We start from the raw sequence: 18,912 nt of genomic DNA, 5'->3' as shown, positions 1-18,912 counted from the left end.
AGGTTCCGCGAATCGACAGGTTTGAAATGCGTCCTGGTGAAGCCATCTCTATGAACCTCGCACCACGAAACCCACGATAAGCCAACGCCCCAACGAGACGGGCAGCGGTCGCCTGATTTAAGACTCCCTTTTGACAAAGGAAGAGAGTTACGTCTGGCCCATCCCAAACATCGTTACTCGGCGGCACATTTGTAGAGTCGGGGAAGAGGCATTGAAGCTTTAAAACACAGAGGTTGGGTAGTGGTTACACATGGGATGGGGGGGGGGGGCGGGGGGGCAATCGGACCCACAGAAGACAGGCGACGTGCATAAAGTCTGCTCCAGTTAAGACGTACCGTACCTGATTCCTTTACGTAGGCAAAATAAACAGTACAATTCACAACTACGCAGCTCGGCGGGTACAAAGTCGGAACGCTGTGTGGCAACAGCGGCGCTGCTTGCAGAGACTTCCTTCATCGCCACGCGAGAAGCGCGTCGTCGCCACTTCGTGGGCAAGACGGCCCGACTTTCAGGTAAACAGCTTTTGGGCAACTCGACAGCGCCCGTGGGGAAAGCAGTCGTCTAGTGTTGTTCACAGTTTTGGGGGCGGGTCTACTGTAGTGATAGTTTTTGCACAATGAAAAGGTTTCCGAACGTGACCTCGGATGTCGTCCCCCCCCCCCCCCCTCCTCAACACCGAGCTACCTCCTCTGACAAGAGGTGCAATCGGAACGGCACATCAGGCGTCCCTTTTCACATTTGAAAGCACAACCGTCTCCGGGACAACTACAAAGACTCTTTTGCAGTTCAGTGTAAAAAAAAAAAAAAAAAGCTCATAAGAAATCAGAGAAAGGTACCACTTGCATAATTATTCTGGACAATAAAAGAACGGACCAGATCTGTCCTTGTGGGCTCCTCTCGGGCTACGGCACGCAGCCCGAGGCTAATTCAACACGGCGTGGCGACGGCGTGCGGTTGAAGGTCTTTGCTGCTCCTCCTCCTGCTCTCTTTCCAAGGCTTCTGAGATCAGGCGCTGGGGGTGTCATTAAGTTGGATATTCCAGTCGTCCAGCAGAATCGGACGTGAGAAAAACACTCAACACGCAAATACACATTCGCTCACGCATTCCAACGGACATGGAAGAGATCGGAGGGTTTTCTCCCCAGTTGCTCGGCAGCCCTTAACCTGAACCCGATGGGCTGAACTGCAGCTCAAGATGCCCCCCCACCCCCACCCCCACCCCCACCCCAACCCCGCTGTTGCTACTGTTCGAACCGGACAGGAAGACCTCTTGGAATACTCGGACAACAATTTAGCAGGGGGGCTCCAAGGTAACCTCTACAGTGCCACTGCACCCCCCCCCCCCACCCACACACACACACACACACACACACACACACACACACACACACACATGGCTTTGGGAGAAATAGTAAGGACCACATTGACATCACGAGGCAGTCCAGATGATCTCCACCCTGAGGATTGTGGGAAGCTGAGAGTAGTGTGGGTCTGCTTTTCAAAGGCCTCTTAAGGTCCGGCGCGGTTAGCGGGCCGCTCGGGACCATCGCCTGCCGGTTCCAAACGCAGGGGCCGGACACCGCCGTCAGGGACGGGCCTTTGGCTGGGAGGAGAGGGGAGACAAAGACGCTTGTATAGTTAACAAGCAAGAAACAGCTTCTCAGTAAGAACGTAGGATCTCCCTCCGCACATTGGTTCCGCTTTTAATCGTGATTAAATTACAAAATAGTTTCATTTGAAGCTATTTTCAAAACATCTTCAAAAATGTCTGACATTTCACGGTGGCAATAATATAATAGCTGAACAGGAAACTCTGTCGCGGTTCCTTCCTGGGATTTCTGGGATTTGATCAACCTGGATGGGTCACCCCCCCCCCTCCCCCTGTTCCTGATTCTACGCTCACTTTGGCAGGAATGGAGGCATTTTCACCCGCTGAGTTTGTCTCACAGGCAGAGGTGAAGAGCTTTTAATACTGATGGTTGTCACGACAACCATGGAATGTTAGCCCGAGCTAAATGGATACGTGAAGCTCTTTGGGATGGTTCGAAGCCTACCTGGTGTAAGTGGGAGTTGTTCGGGAGCGCCGGCGTCCCTGGAATGCTCCGCCCGTGCTTCCCATGGATGTTGTTAATGGCAGGCGATTTGGCCATTTTGAGTCTGCCCGGTCCCGCCCCCCCTCCCCCTCCCCCTCCTCCTCCGAGGCCTCCTGCCCCACCTCCGCTATGAACGCCACTGGAGACAGGAGAGCTTTTGCGCTTCTTGCTCTCCAGGCGCCCGTCTGAGTGGTGGCTGAAGCCGGCGTGGTGGTCGGACGAGGACTGGTGGTGGACGAAGGGTCCGAGGGAAAGGGTGGAGTCGCTGCTGTTCATCACGACGCTCATGCGCTTGATGGACTCTGCGGGGCTGCCAGAGGGAGGGCCTCGCGCCGGCGGCCCCGAGGAGCCCCCCGCCGAGCCCCCAGAGGGTTCAGCCTTGAGGCTGAGCGAGTTGGTCCGCACAGTGGGGCCGCAGTTAAGGCCCACGCTGTGAACTCCACTGTGGGAGGAGGATAGCGATAACGAGGAAGACGAACCCAATGAGCCGTGGTGGTAGGCGCTCCCTGAGCCGGCGACGTTTGCAGAGTTCCTCTTGAAAGAGGAGGAGGACGAGGAAGAGTAGTTGGCATTAGAAGAGGAGGAGTCCAAGGGGCAATGGGATGAAGAAAGAATGGAACTGTTCTTCCTTTTCTTCCCCACCAAGCCTAGAGTAGTGCTGCTACTGGTGCTATTTACTCCCCCAGCAGTGGAGTTGGGGGCGACGGGCGTGGAGGAGGCAGAGGAGATCTCCTTGGGCCGGTAGGACGACGACGACGACCTGGTAGTGCTGCTGCTGGCGGAACGGGACTTGAGCGCCCGGCCTGAGGCGAGGGACGGAGCCGAAGAGGAGGACGACGAGGACGAGTGGGCTGAAGGCATCTGCGGCGACGAAGACACTTGCCGGGCCTGCGTAACGCCGTAGGCCGGGTGCTCGGGCCCACCCTGCGGGGAGCTGCGGGCGTTTAGGGTGGTCCCGTAGGAGAGCGTGGGCTTACCCTCGTAAGACTGGCTGTACGGCGTCTGGGACAAGGTGGCAGGGGGGCCAAGGAAGCTTGGCGCGGGAGTGCTACTGTGGGAATTTGTGCTTGTCCTATGGGCGGGTGCGACGGAGGAGGAGTTCTCCAAGGCCAACGGGAGTTTCCTGCAGGGAGATTGTCACGAGTTACCACCAAGTGAAGTGTGCTGATCTTAAAACAAAAAACGAGACCTACTTCCACATCTGGGCGTTGACATGCTTGTCCATCATGGTGGTCAGGGCACATCGCACTCTGTCCCACCGCCGGTCAAAGGAGTAGCAGCCTCTCCCGAACAGTTGGCTTCCGAAAGTACAGTACTGGGAACAGAGAGGAAGTCCTGATCACTTTTGATCTGCTACGAACATCGAGTTCAGTATAAAAGCCATCGTTAGGTTTGTGGCACAATCGAGTCTGAAGCAAAACAAGAGACGGCAAGGATTCCGTTTTAAAGTCGACGGTTTTACTCACAGCTGCCGGTCGAGGGTGGTAACCTGAATAGTGACAGTCCAGCCTGTCGTTGTCCTCCCGCTCCTCATTCTCGCCCTCGTCACTCGAGGGCCGCGAAACCCCATCGGGGGTGGTTTGGGGATGGTGCGGCATCTCATTGGCCACTGCGGGGTCGCCGAAAGTGCCCCCCCTGCTATTTAGTCTGGTGGGCAGACAGTGTGGCCGGTGAGTCAGCAAAACGGCTCGTGTCGAACTCAAAGGGGTCCGTGTCCGTGGATGTAAAACGCAGATTGCAAGTCATCAAAGATCAAGTCTGTCTTGTGCCACTAAACGTAAAACACACACGCACACACACGCACACACACACACACACACACACACACACACACACACACACACACAACGTTCCTAAGACGCGTGACATACCGTGGAAGACCAGGGCTGTGGAACTTGGCTTGCCGAGTGACAAAGGCTTAGTGGCGTCTGGGGCAGGGCCGTTGCCGTGAGCGACCAGGTGGGCATCGTGGGAGGAGGGGTGTGGGTCCCTGAGAGAGGGGTTTTGCTGGGAATGGGGCGGATGGACTTCTCTCTCCCGCTCCCTCGCTCGGTTCTTGTGCTCCTCGAGCAGCGTGTCAAAGCGCTTCCTCCGCCCCGGCACCGCCCGCCGCTGGTTTAAGGAATGTGTCTGGTGGGATATCGGAAAAGTCGGATACGAGATGATTGGCTTTATGAGTGACTTTGGTGAAAATGATCTTATTTTAAAATCCTATAACCAGAATTCTTCGCTTTTGGAAAGACTCGTTTTGTGCCGATGTAATCGAAGTCATAGCCTCGATCAATACAAGCCTTAATCATGGCGAGGGGTAATAATGGTATAATCCCTCATAATAATAATTTATATCCCTCATCATTTAATACTGACAACAATTACAAACGGCTGTTTTCTCGTGTGATTCGTCGAGCATCTTCCGTTTTATCAGGCTGCTCACCTTGCATGTTAGGGATCTTGTGCATGGCTTCCGAGCCGTCATATCCACAACGCCACAGTGGATATCTGGATTGAACTCGCGCTCTGAAGAGCCGTGAGGGAGAGGAAAATGGTTACTCATATATATATATATATATATATATTGTGGCAAATAAGCTCCAAAATATAAGCTCTCAAATTAAACATGCTAAAATGAACGTGCTGAGATTCTGAGGCAGAAACAGGTCAAGGATTGTGAGCTGCAACACTTCCTGACGTACACGTCACTTTTTTGATCTGAGAGTTTCGTAAAAGTTTGTCATGTAAACCGAGAAGGTCCAGCATGTTATTTATGGTATTGTCATATTGCAAATATAAACTATTTTCATTAAACGATTCATTTTCACGCCCGCTTTTACCACCCTCAATTCACGAATCAGACCTGACAACACGAAGTATTAGCAGCGTGTGTTTAAGTGCGTTCTCGCCGGTCCCGCCTCCAACTCACCTGTCAGTTTCCTGTTCAGGTGGCGTCTGTTACTGGCACTGCTGCTGCTGTCCTGCTTCTTGTCCGAGAGGACTGAGAGGTGACCCTTGCCGTTGGGAATCTGACCCGGGGCCAGCAATGGAGGCTTTGGTATGGAGGGACAGTTAAGGCCTGGTTTAAGGACTGATGATGAGGAGGAAGTGGTGAAGGTGGTAGTGTTGGAGCTCATTGTGATGCTAGCAGTTGATGTAGAGGAGGATGAAGTGGTGGCGGGGGCAGATGGTGCCTGAATCGGCTTAGCTGACGTGTCCACCCTCAGATGAATCTTCTCCACCTTGACAGCCGGGGTGAGGCTGGAAGAGAAGGTTACAGAGATGAAGAGGGCAGCAAGGAGGAAGCTGAGCGTTAGAAACACGGAGCCGGTGAGGAACGCCTGGTGAGTGACAGATGTGCACGCATGGATGGGGCTGGAAGGACAAAACACAAATCTAATACGATCAGTGGTTTATCAAGAAGCAGTGAAAACACAGCAGATCACTTTTCTCTGGCGGATCCTAAACACAACTCCAGGTTGAAACTGAAGAGGAGCAGAAGCAGAAGAAATAGAATCGCTCCCACTTTACTGTGCTAGTAAAGCTAGCTTTAGTTAGCGTGTTGAGGACCTGATTATTAAACAGTTTGCTCAGTGATCCAGATTTAGGTTGGTATTGATATTGTGACCTTTTTTTTCCTAATCTGTCCGATTAGCAAAATAAATCTACTCTTCAAAATATCTTAAAATAAATTAAGTCGAGAAATAACTCTTTATTAATAACTAATCTTATGTTTCTAAATTCAATATTTAAAACATAACATAAAAGACAATTAAAGAACATCGTTCGACCTCTATTACTGTAAATAATGATGAACTGCTCCTGTGAGGACCTGCTTTAAGGCGTGTTTTATGTTTGCTGCAGAGTCTTTGGAGTGTTGGTCGTGCAAAAACAGGCATCTGGAGATTTAAGTTGAAATAAATATCAGTGAAGGTACCACAGATTACCAGCTTTCTGGGTTTGGAGGAGTCAATCAATTAAAGATGACTGAACACAGATCAATGGTGGATTTATATTGTCAATGACCGATATAAGAACTAATTATACCGTAGAGAGAACACGCTGTTTGATGCCACCCCTGGAAAGTGGATTAGTGTCGAAATAATCCCATCCACCGGTAGCAGACGCTGGAACTCACATTTTGTCCGGCTGGATCATTCTGAAGGGGCCGAACGGGGGTCTTCGCTGAATGCCCGGCAGCTTCTCTTTGGCAGGTTTGAGGAGTTTGGGATTTAAGGAGGACGACGGTGAAGAGGAGGGTAAAGTGGATCCAGCGGTGGAAGGACGACAGAGGATGCCTCCGCTCGTCACTCCAGCTAGTCCGCCGCCACCGCTCCGATTCCTTCCCGACACTGGGAAGGGTGCGGCGGAGGCCGGCTTGCTGACTGAATTGTGTCTTCTCTCTGGGGGGGCAGTGTGAACGAGGCTGGCATTAAAGAATGATCGTTTAAACACAATAATAATGGCGGAGCTTTATAGTAGGCTACGAAGACGTAAAACCAAGACAAGACGATAATTGAGAATTTTCATTTGTGATTCATGTCAACTCAGCCTGAAATAGAAAGAGGCAACAGGTCAAACGCTTCGTTTCCTGTCTGAGCTTCTGAGAGCAGTGGCGGAGTTCAATGATAAAAGGCAGCATGACAGTAGAGAAGGTCACAGTGATATGGAGTCGAGCACAGAAAGACAGAAATAGACGAGGGGGGGGGGGGGGGGGGGTTATCAGTAAGAGCTGACATCTAAAAGGGACGCTGAAGCTCACTAGACTTTTCAGACGTGCATGTTTTAGCACAATAAACGTGGAGATGCCGGAGTTTTCAAAAGCGAGCTCGCACCACTTGCTATTTTTAGTTGCAGCAGACAACAATGAAATGGAACACTTGAAATAAAATCCACTGACATTTCCACTGCTGTTCCACCACAAACTCGTCTCAGAGAGATTACCGACAACAGAATGCATCAATGAACAATCAATGAACAGGCGCCAGCACGGCAAAAGCTAACCACCGGTAGCTTCTGGTGGAATGCTAAAGTTCTTTTATGAAAAGTAGACACCGACTATTAACAATCGATCCAATGGAATGGAATGGATAACTAGAAATGCACTCAGAGAGCACAAACCTCCGCCAAGCAGCTCATTCCCCTCCTACTTGGATTGACACCGTCCACATGGTGATCTCTGGATCATCTCACTTGTTCTTGGCTAGCTAACCTTTTGCTAGACTAACAGCATGGTGAATCTGGGAATAGGGCCACAGGCCAAAGCGCAGTCTCAGCAGATGATGAGCAAACAAGCTCGTTGCTACAGCAACAGCGGATGAGACACTGATACAGATGCACTTCACACGATCCCAATATCATTCCTCCTCCTTTCCCGGCAGCCATGTTTTCCCTTCCCCGCTGCTTGTCCTCTCTAAACCAGTCAACCCCCTGCACAATGTCACGCCAGGACAAGCGGAGGGAAGAGACTCAACACCAGGAGCAGTGGAAGACGAGAGAAAGAGGAGTCAAGAGCAATGTGTCCATAGGAGGGCAGAGAACCACAGACGCCATATCTTAACCTCCAGATTCTTCGCAGCAATACCGCAAATGATGGAAGCAGTTAAGCTTCAATTCAAACGAAGCACGACCAACATGTCTGGAAAGAACAAAGAGGTGAAGTGAAATTAGATCAAAGTCAGTAAATACCTGAGATACTTTCCATTCCTCACGTTCAGACGAGCGTATTGTTATCTGCACGCTTGCTGCTTTACATTTACTGTGTTCTGTGTGTAAGATCAGTCAAGGCAGTACGTTGAAGTCTTGTTCCATTCATGTGCAAAATGGTTGTTCACAGATCCCCTGCTGGGATCTGCCTCAGCCAAGATGCACAGATTCTTTATGGGAGTCAGATGCACTTTAGGAGGAACACTAAAGTCATTTAGAGAATTTCAATGGTGCTAAGATCAACGCCTTCACAAAACAAACATCTACCCCTCCGATGGCATCGGATGGAGCAAAATCAAAGGAAATTCAGAGCGTTTTCTACTCTAAATGGAAATGTATGATAAAACAGTCACTTAGTTTGACTTTTTTTTTGGTTGTGATGCTGAAATGATGAGTTACAGTTATAATCTCTTACGGATATAATTTATAACCTTAAACATGCCAAACATCGGCGGTTCGGGCAGGTTCATCTGTGAGGCCGTACCGAGTTACGCAGATTTATGATTGTAAATGACAACGTGTTTCAAGTTTGGATTGGAATTTTGGATTTGGAAGGAAGGAAGCACAGCTCAGGAGCCAAGTACCTCTATACCGCCCCCTTGTGGCCGTCCTCGACAACCATGAAAGCAGTAACACTTCATGGAGAGACTCACGAGACTGACAATACTTCACCGACGACGACAGAAGACAAATTTAAGACACAAATCACCCAACGTAGTGCCTTCCATGTAGCTCGATGGCATGACAACAAAACGCGTATTCCTTTCACAGTGATCTCGTGCTGTTGTCGTGCACGCACACGCGCTTTCAGAGCTCCATGGTGACGATACAGTCACTACATCCACAGCTCTATAATTACTTAAGCACCTTAATTGGAGAGCCAAGAGAACCAAAGGGCAGCCGAAATCCACACAATGAAATAAACACACACAGGTGAATTGTGAAGCGGTGAGGCACGTCTGTGCGTGCCTCACCGCCCGTGCCACTTACCGTAGTGCGATTGGAAGGCTTGGGGCTTGACTACCTGGCCACAGTGGTTGCACATCACCAGGTAGAAGTCGTCCTGTGCTGGATACTGGCCGAATATTGGCATGTCTGTGCACAGGGGGAGAGAATCTATCACACAGGACACAAGTCAAACGGAGGAACATGGAAAAACATTCTACAACTACTTGGTGCCGCAATGAAGCAGCAAAACACAGTGTAAAAAAAAAAAATACATAGAAAGGAAAAGTCGGTTATGGCCTTGGTAATTCAGACGTCGCAGCACTGAAAACAAGTAATCGTTTTAGAATGCGAGTCGTCTGATGGAGACGCATCTCACCGATGACCGAGTCAATCGTACCGTAAATTCTTTTAGAGTGGTCGTTCGATCATCAAAGCATATCTGAAAAAGATACTGAAAATGCTTCCGACACTTCTAACCCCCGAGAGTTCAATCTGAAGCGACTGGACTCCGGTTTCGATGTTGAAGATGTTTCGCCTGCCATCCGACCGGCTGGTCGATATTTAAACTCCTCTGAGGTGGTTAAACACATTGACAGACGTTAAGGTCGAGCGGTTTGTTCGCCCAACGTGGCCTCACCTGAATCACTATATATGAATATAAAACTATTGAAAAAAAACCCATAACCCCACCGATATTTAAGCCTATGAACTGTCTGAAACACAGAATTGATTGGCGTTTATTATGGGTTGCATACAGTTTTGAAGAGAATTATACCGTAAGCACTTTGGTGGAAGCGAGGCTTAAGGCGCGCCAGCTTTTTAGGTGCCCCATAATAAAAGCACGAGCAGCAAGAAAGTCAGGGTCCACAGATGACCCGTCTGAACGTGATCAAAATTGTACTCCGGCGTAGAAAAAACCACAAGCTGCATTATTGACAGATGGCCTGGGGCATTGTGAGGCTAAGTGAAAAAGACAAGATAGAGGAGTCCAAACATCAGCGCCCGAGTTTGGCAGGGATCGAGCCGCTTAAAGCAGCATGGATGGCAGGAGCTCCAACGCCAAGCCAACAAATGAGTCTGGGGCCAGAGGAGCGTGCACTTAAATAGCATGAACCATGTGCCAGAAGACAGCAAACACAAAGAGGTCAAATTGCAATATATATATCAATTGCAATATAATCGCACCGCTGATTAGGAAGAGCAGAGCAGCACATCCACGGTGCAGCTGTAGCCAACAGAAACCTTCACAAAATAAAGCACAAGATTCAAGAAAATGAAGAGAAACTAGAGAGGATATGCTCCCACAGCTCCAGAGGAACAAAGTGAGCTTCAAAACTGTGTCAAAACTGTGCACAAGTGTGCTTGACGTGCACGAGACGAGTCTAAAGAAAGTAGCAAGCTTAAAAAGACGCAACCTCTCCCAGTAGCAAAACGGCCCAAGTTTTTAATAGCCGAGAATATTTATAGCAGAGACTTTAGCCACCCTGACAGCAAGAAATATTTGAAGTCCGTCTATCTGCATAAATGTTATGCGTGTGTGAGAAGTTAGCATTATTTGGAAGCTGGCCTTTAGGGAGTACGCCGATTCCTTAAACCAGTAACTCCTCCATTAAGACTCCAGCTTCTCTTGGATCACCAGCGAGGTCAAACGGGACGCATTCCCAAACGGCCGCGGCTGTTTACTTGGTACGTTCTCCATACCGGTTGTTCAAGTACAAAAGCAGCTTACCTAGATCACCTCGCCACTCTCCATTCAGCGCGCTGGCACAGACAGAACCATGCTGCTAAAAAAAGGCCTGCCTGCCTGCCTCGTACTCAAGTCTTCATTCTTGTGCAAGTGGGAGATGAAATGGAGAGAGAAAGGAAGGCACGGTGTAGGAGAGAGCGAGCAACTGAGCAAAGCCCCCCCCCAAAAAAATAAAACACTGCAAGAAATAGAGCAGAGAAGCAGGACTACAGCTGCGAGGAAAAGAGCCTTTGAGCACAAGACAGAGGAAGAGGATGATAGTCCAGTTTTAGCATCTTCATCCACAGCAAGGATAAATGGCCGACGGTTAGCTGCCGCTGAGCACCATGCACTAATTCTAACCGGTAGTCTGCACATTTCCCAGGGTGCATTGCCACAGCAGCGGATTAAAAAGCAAGACAGTTATTGAGTGACTTCATCAGTCATTAACTGAAAAACATTTTTACGAGGTGTGAGTTTGAACAGTCGCTGCACCATAGGAGGAATCTGACAGTGAGTCATGCCAGCGGTGTTGTCATCCACTAGTAATAAACGTACCACACACACACACACACACACACACACACACACACACACACACACACAGACCAGAGTTTCGTCTAGTTTTCTGTCATCAACCGGTGTTTCAAATCCTCTGGACCCTTTCTGCTACATTACAATTGATATATATTAATTAAGGTGTCAATAGAGCAGGGCTGGCTGCAGTGAGTCAGTAAATGCTGTAGCTTCTTGAGACAAAGAAAAGTTGCATGTTAATCCGATAAGACTTTTGGATTCAAATTATGATCGGATGCACTGTGTTCATGGACCCTAAAAATATTGATCTGATTAGGACTTGCGTCGATTGTAATAAATGATTTTAGCGTGCGCAATTTTATCAAATATACCGGAAATAGTAGTAGAATTAGCCGTAGCGACTTCTGTTGTAAACAAAACATCGCTCCGCCCTTTTCTGCTTGAAACTTTAGCGTTATTTCGCGCGTGTTTCCCGTTTGCGCTGTTACTTTGCGTTAACTCTTCCAAATGGAGCTCCAGCAACGCGTTTGTCTCAGATACTGACCAGTTCTGCCTTGCGCCCGCTCTGCTTTTCCATGTGTTTGTTTATACAGACAAAGGCTTGTAAAACTACAAAATGTTTTCATTAAAAAAAAATCATTAAATATATATCGAACAATACGTGTCGTTATGTTTCAATATATTTGATAAAGTTTTTACATTTGATAATCGGATTCAGATAAAACGAAGCAAAGCATCTCTTTTAGGAACTGAAAAAGGTTGATCACACACGGACGTCTTTATAAATCTAAACCAACAATCGGTCTGAAGGTAGTCCTTGAGATTTGTTCGTTATTAGATTGAATTTGTTTGCCAAATCACATCCACACACAAGTCATAAAGCTGTAAAAAAAAATAACAAATGTATCGTAATCTTTGTGTTTTAAAAGAATGACCGTCCTTTAACTGCAAGGTCACATTTAACAGGCTCCGCCCCTGTGTCCTTGAGCAGGAGACAAAAAGAAACGTAATGCATTAGCCGTGGATGTCTTAATATGTTTCCTCTGATTGAAAACATACATCTTTTTTTTTTCTGTCATACAAACAGCCGCATTACTTCCTGGGTGACAACAAGCCAATGATGCATGTCAAACTAAAAACGTTGACCATTTATTTGACTTCCCCAATAAGCAGAGGACAGTACAGGAAGAGACATCTGGCTGGGGGGGGGGGGGGGGGCATTCACAGAGAGAATGAAAGGGACCTGGCTGGTCGATAGGTGTTCGTTCACCTGTGGCGAGCACTTCATCACAGGTTAGATAACGACGGTACCGCGTTAATTAACCGGACGCCATCTGAGTCTGGACAGCGCAGCAAATCAGAGCAGATTCTTAGAGGCGCTAAAGTTATTACTACAAAAAAAAAGTGCTGCACGATGCCACTGAAAAGGCTGCCAGAGTTAATGAATTAAACTGACCTATCTAATCATAAACCTTTAAAAAAAAAAAAAAAAAGTAACACAGGAAGTGGGACTAAAACGGATCCGTCTCCTACTCCTCTCTGCTCACAGTAGACGTTTTCATAAAGATCACCAACAGTCAATCACGTCACTGAGATCGGCCCTTTTCCATGAAATAAAAACACAGCAGGTACGTTTGGGCCTGCGTCAGGATGAAACCTCCGTGAGGTCGTCCATCCACTCGACGAAGGAGAAGGCAAACAGTCAACCCTGCGCTCATTCTCCTCTAGCAAAACTTTTATTTGTCTGCAACGGCATGTCTGTTTGCCAGACTACCCACAGAATCTTGTTCCTAAGAACTCACAGTTGTGTAAAACCGTGATTGTCGAGATATTTTAATTACTGATATGTTGAAGATTATATCATTGAAACATGGCAACAAGATAAATACACACACTCTAATGGAGATATTCACAAAAGTACAAAATGATCTGAAACACTCAGGAAGGAAGATGGCGCGTATTATATCAGGTATTTCTCGTCATGCTGCTACGACTGATTACCCTTCTACTATTACAATATTAAAAGTAAAACCAACAACGTGTTTAGAGAGGAGAAAATCAAACAGAACATATTCATTCCATCATTTTGTTACCAGTCGTTATCCGTCGTCGTGTCAAATGTAGAAGGTCTGCTCAAATTAGAAATTTAGAAATCGCATCGGTTTGTCAGCAAATGCTTCAAAGCTATCTGAAATGTAACATTTTGATCAATCTTTGTCCAACGTCAAAGTATTTTTAAAGATCCGAAAGAGCAACTCCTAAAAGTAAGAAGCCGTTTTAATTGTAATGTTTTCAACTCTGGTTCATCTAGAAAGGTTTGTCCTAATTTGCTTTGTCAGCTTTAAGCATATTTTAATCTATATACTAATACAATTCAAGTTATTAAGACTTCAATTATGTTGAGGTCAGATTTAAATGTCACCCACCTCAAGAACAAGAGACACTTAACCTCCAACAAATTAATGATGTGCTTTAATCACAATGGGCTTTAACACTTTAGCCGAAATAAGCTGTAAAGTGTTTCAGTCTGTGTTTGTGTGTGCAAAAACCTCCAGAACCAAAATACACCTCTGGCCCTACTCAGACAAAAAAAATAAATAGAAAACATACAGTACTCACCTTCTCTGCACAAACGCATGGCTTCTCGATTTTTCCCCAAGTCTTTAAAACTTTCCTCCAATTCAGCACCTGAAAAGGAGGCGATCCGACGCGCACAAATAAATAGTTGCACTTGCTCGCCTTGCTCGTGCTGTTGCTACCGGTAGTGTTTCTTCATATTCCACCAAAAACTGCATGCGATCGGCCGAACAGGACAGACACTGGCAACTGTCGCGCTCCACATTGCTACCGAACGCGCATTCGGGACGCTACGGGACTCACCGTCGTTACCGTGGAGTTTGGCGGCGTCGATCCAGTTGCTCCAAGGCTGTCCCAGCATTATTTCTGGACTAGGCAATGGTCTCCGCTCCGCAACAGTCGCCATTGCTGTGAAGCCTTCTCCCCGCTGGATCTGCTGCTGCTGCTTCAGCTGCTGCCGAGCCGCTCGGCGCTGCTCCCCTCTGACGTCATCCTCGGCCTTTTCCGACATTCTTTCCGCTACAATGTAATAACACAAGAGTTGGTCGCGCTCGGGACAGGCGGAGTTTTAACACTGATTGACACACGCGCTAGCGCGTGTTGTTTCACCGTACCCGCCCCTCGGAAAAGGCCCCGGTGTGAAGAACGAACGAGGAAGAAGTACAGAAATCTGAATCTGAAAAGCGGAATGGCTGGCTGTTTATGAGTAGGCTAATTAGCGTTAGCCGTGATTGATTTTACTTCCAATACTCAAAAACTACTTGGCTGGTTGATGGAAACATTGCCCGTAAAAAATAAATAAATATCAAACGCTTAGCATAACTAGTTGTATTATTATAATATATAACGAAATGGTCATTTAACTGCATGTCAGTGTTCTCTGCTTTAGATTTAGAATTAAATTGTACTAATTATTCTGCATTCCATCGTCATCTTTTAAGTTTGCATTCATTTCTTATTCCTGTTTTTAAATTCTGTTTGTGTTTATATTAAGGTGAAGGACTTTTTGCATGTAATATGTTTCTTGTTAAGCAATTTGCGATGTAATTCTTCGATGAAAGGCGCTAAAGTTTATTATTTTTATGAGGAAAAACGCTGTCGAGTTGTGAAAGGTAGCTTATCAATTACCGAGAGGATGAGGCAAATTGATCTTCATCTGTATAAATACATAAAATAACTTTAATGTTTGTGTGATCAGCAAATAAAGATTTGGAGTATATACAGCGTAAAGCCCAGTACACACCGTGCTCATTCAAATTCTCTGTATCAATATTTAAATCTTACATTTCTGCTCATGATTGGGAAAAATTAGCCTCTAAAATATAAGAGATACCACCTTTAAAAAAAAAATGGAAAAGCCATCGGTACAATATAAGACAGTTCACATGATTGCACAATCTTAGAACAACAAAAATTACTCACCGATCATGTCTCGATTCCTCAGTTATATTCATTATGCATTAATAGTAATATACTGCTGGATAAATATAATTATTTTTAGAGATTTAGAAATCAATAGGCAGATTTGTAGCAACACATTTCTGAATATTATATAATCCTTACACATAGGAAAATAGGAGGAACATATTTACAGTTCGTGATTTGATCATATCAGAAACCGTTGTAGAGATCCACTACTACATAGCACACTAAAGTGGATTTTTCAGATGTATATTAAGTGCAAGTTTTACCTTTCACTTTCAAATGAGAAATGTGATCTACAACAATCAACTGACAAAAAGACAATAAAAGGAGATTCTTCATGTTATCTTGCCACAGATAACATCCAGCAGATGACTTTAAAAACATTTCCTGTACTGTCCCTCCTCTTTTACGAGTTTGCTATTTCGTTGCCTGTAGCTTTGAAGATCTGACATAAGAAGGTTTAACCAATATGTTTGTTGATGCAACACAAGATTGGTGTTGCTCTGCCATATTGACACATTCCGTGGCTCATTATGTAGACAACGCGTTAGAATTGTGACATTTTCATTTTGCTTTTTGAATATTCTCACCCACTGAAAAATCAAGTATACACAACAGTGCAAATACATTTGTAACAAACTGCATGAAACATTTCTGTTTCCACTCTTCTAATTGCATACTGCCTAATTGAAACACTTTTTTTTCCTGGTGGTGCATCTATAATGAAAGCAATAGAATTTATTATAACAGTCAACCAAATAGAAAGAAATAATGACTAAATTGCAATACTGAACTGTGTTGTGTAATTACACATAAAACTAACTTGTCAGAGTTATTACAGTTATTAATGAGTCGTTATAAAACACATCAATAATAATGTGCAACAAAATAAACTCTCAAAATGTAAACAAATTATTCTCACAACTCTTCTCAGTATAAAACAGAAAAATAGGTGTACACCTCTCTTTCACCTCTTTTGAAATTATTCAGAGAACACACCTCAGTCCATAAATGAAATACAATCTAAAGACTCGTCTTGGTCAGTTTTTCCATGTTCAATCACAAATCTAACGGTTTGGTTAAAACTACCGGTAGTCCTTCATTTGATGAGTGAGAATTGAAAATATGCAGGTTCCATAATAAACCACTTTCACTTGTTGTTAGGGATTAAGTGGGACGTTTCAGGTGAGGGAACTCTAAACTCGAGTCTGGCAGCAACAGCAAGAATGTCTCCACAGAATATATGCAATTCATCCAATTCATGTTTTATCCCTAATAAAAAAAAAAAATGGCTAAAATCCATGTTATAAAATTATATATATTTTTTAAATGACTGCAAGAATCCAACCCAGGCCAACAGCGCAGGCAGCCCATGTTCCTGGTAAACTTAGTTATGGAAGATGCTGGACGGCCATTCAGGCCTTCTCTGGCCCACATTAACTCCTGTTGGTAGTCCCTGCACGTCTCTCAGCTGCCCACTGACCAGCTGCCCCCGCTCGTTCTTCAGTAGCAGATTAAATTAGTGTAAAGACCCCCCCCCCCCCCCAACATATGTATTCACAGTCAGTGAGGATTTCAAATGCTGACAACTACTTCTAATTATTGTACTTACAATATTGAGTGTAGCGTAATGAGCAGCTGTGGGATCTTACCTTGACAAAATTAGAAAGAAGGAACTTGTGTTTTTATTTATTCAGTTGATCCTCATGAGTTTGGGTAATCACTGACTGCCAAACACACTGGAGAGGAAATCTGGAGACACAAACAGACATTGAGAAAAGGACAGGTCAGCATCACCTTCTTTAAAGTAATATGTAATTCTTCTTTAAGCAATACGGTTAATCACGAATACAAGACAAGTCAGCCCCACTAACATCTTTCTAGATGGATCACAAAGGTTTTGGGATGCTTTCTGTGGAGCAGTAGCACCGAACCGTAGACATTCCGAACCTAAAGATCAGCAGTGTGTCTAAAGGAAATGAACGGCACACATGCTGCAAAGAACAGCCCACCCACACGAAGCATGAAGAAAGGCATGGCTCGGTCAGTCGCTGCTCTGCTTCTACAGACACTGGGAAGCTGCAGTAGGTAAAGGGTAAGTTGTCTTTCAAGTATCAGGAAATCTTAGAGGAGAATGCCTCTGTCTATGAAACTGAAGCTTGGAGCCTTGGACAGCATCGGACATTCCAAAAGCGTCCCTCAAATAGCTCAAAGTTCAAAAAGGCCTGTTTTATTATTAATATATTTGATCATTTACTTGTCTTGTTCATTGTCTGTATTTATTCATGCATCAGTGTGCTATTACTGATTGTGAAGCCTTTTGAGCTACACCTCTTGTATGAAAAGTGTTCTATGAATAAAGTTTATCAATATTATTAACAATCCAGAGAGGTCCGGCCCACTGAACATCTCTGCCGAGGAATGGACTGAGACCTCTGAAAAACGTTATAATAGTAATGTTTGGGACTTCAGTTTTCAGTAAAAGTCATAATTGATTTCATATTTCACAAAGACAGTCGGAATCCGATTGGATTGAGCTACATTATATACACTTTTCTTGTTTAATTTTGATTATTACAAATAGATGATAAATATAATATTTTGCCAATACACCTTACATGCAATGGGGGGGGGGGTTAAAAAAAAATGTTTTTCCAAATGTATGATTTGACACTCTCAGAGTCAAACTCAAATAATAACCCAATAGCCACTTGCTATTGACCATGCTACCATGCTAACAAACAGCTCTGCCCCAATCTGGAAAACAGGGCAATTCCATACCAACTTGACATCTCAGTTCACTTAATTGTATTTTATACACGCGATTACAATATGCAGTATTAATGCACTCAAAACAATAATAAAAATACTTTTTTTACATGCCAATTTTTTTTTTGTCAGAATCTCAGCACCAAATCAAGATGGGATCTGATCCTGCTTAAAACAATGTGTCACAGATCTTGTTTAATAAAGTATTAGCACTGAAGAAAAACAATTTAAGGTATTTGGAGACTTTTTTTTATATTTTGTTCAGGAAATTTGCAAAGTAGACCTTGTAATTTCTGGATTTAGCTACCAAATAGGTAATGTCATCTTTATTGGGGGGTTTAAGAATATTCATTTGAACCAAGTCAGGTAAAAAAGAAAAAAAAAGGAAATTATTCTTTGAATACACATAACAGAGATTATAATTCATAACTAACTAAAGAAGACTTTGGAGAAGAGTTACAGGACTACCGCATAATATTATGCACCAGTTATTCACAATTATGAGAACAATTTGACAGGATAATCCAGATGTTCAGCAGCTCCAGCAACTTTGTTAGACACTTGTTATTACAGTAGTGTACTTTACAACTGAAGAAAATGTAAAACAAAGTAAACTTTAATGTAAATAACACAGGAATAACACAATTCCTTCATTTCCCTGACCACTTTTTGTTACGTTTTTTCTTATTTTTTTTTCTATCCTATTTTTTCATATGTTGTTGACGTCTAAAATGTGTTCTACATTTAAAACTGGATAATAAAGAAAGCAGTAAAAAAATAAAAATAATGCTCTAAGAAGGTATGGCCTATCCAGTGTGGGTCTGTGACTGGTACGTTTCTGTGAAGCAGCGGTGGCTACATTAGCCTGCTAGCCGAAGCTTGGAGCCAGCCATGACTAGCGTTAGCGAAGAAGCTGGCTGGAACCTGACAACATTAGCAGAAGTCATTGGCAATCGTGTCAGATCATCAATAACTTAATTCTTACCAATAGTCTGGATGCTGTAGACGTACATGTAGCAGCAGGCAGGCGTAAATATACTGGATGCGCAGGTCGAAGGAGACAGAAGGCGTTTGAATCACCGAATGCAACGCTCAGCCTCTGTGGAAGGCTTCACCTGGTGCTTCCATGTCTGTTTACCA

General features: G+C 44.9%; 1 protein-coding gene across 1 annotated transcript; it reads right to left on the bottom strand.

The window, feature by feature from the left end:
• Positions 1–1,492: 1,492 nt before the first annotated feature.
• Positions 1,493–18,785, bottom strand: LOC137898803 (ataxin-7). The gene is given in 13 exon segments (XM_068742853.1): positions 1,493–1,603; positions 2,055–3,216; positions 3,287–3,408; positions 3,560–3,740; positions 3,965–3,989; positions 3,992–4,223; positions 4,528–4,610; positions 5,014–5,345; positions 6,223–6,487; positions 8,781–8,885; positions 13,621–13,689; positions 13,882–14,097; positions 18,758–18,785. Coding segments are annotated over 13 exon segments (2,838 nt in total). The 3' UTR covers positions 1,493–1,585.
• Positions 18,786–18,912: the final 127 nt, after the last annotated feature.

Source organism: Brachionichthys hirsutus, chromosome 8 (genome assembly GCF_040956055.1).
Source record: "Brachionichthys hirsutus isolate HB-005 chromosome 8, CSIRO-AGI_Bhir_v1, whole genome shotgun sequence".
NCBI lineage: Eukaryota > Metazoa > Chordata > Actinopteri > Lophiiformes > Brachionichthyidae > Brachionichthys > Brachionichthys hirsutus.
Note: the sequence above shows the minus strand (reverse complement) of the source record. Positions and strands in the feature narration are given on the sequence as shown.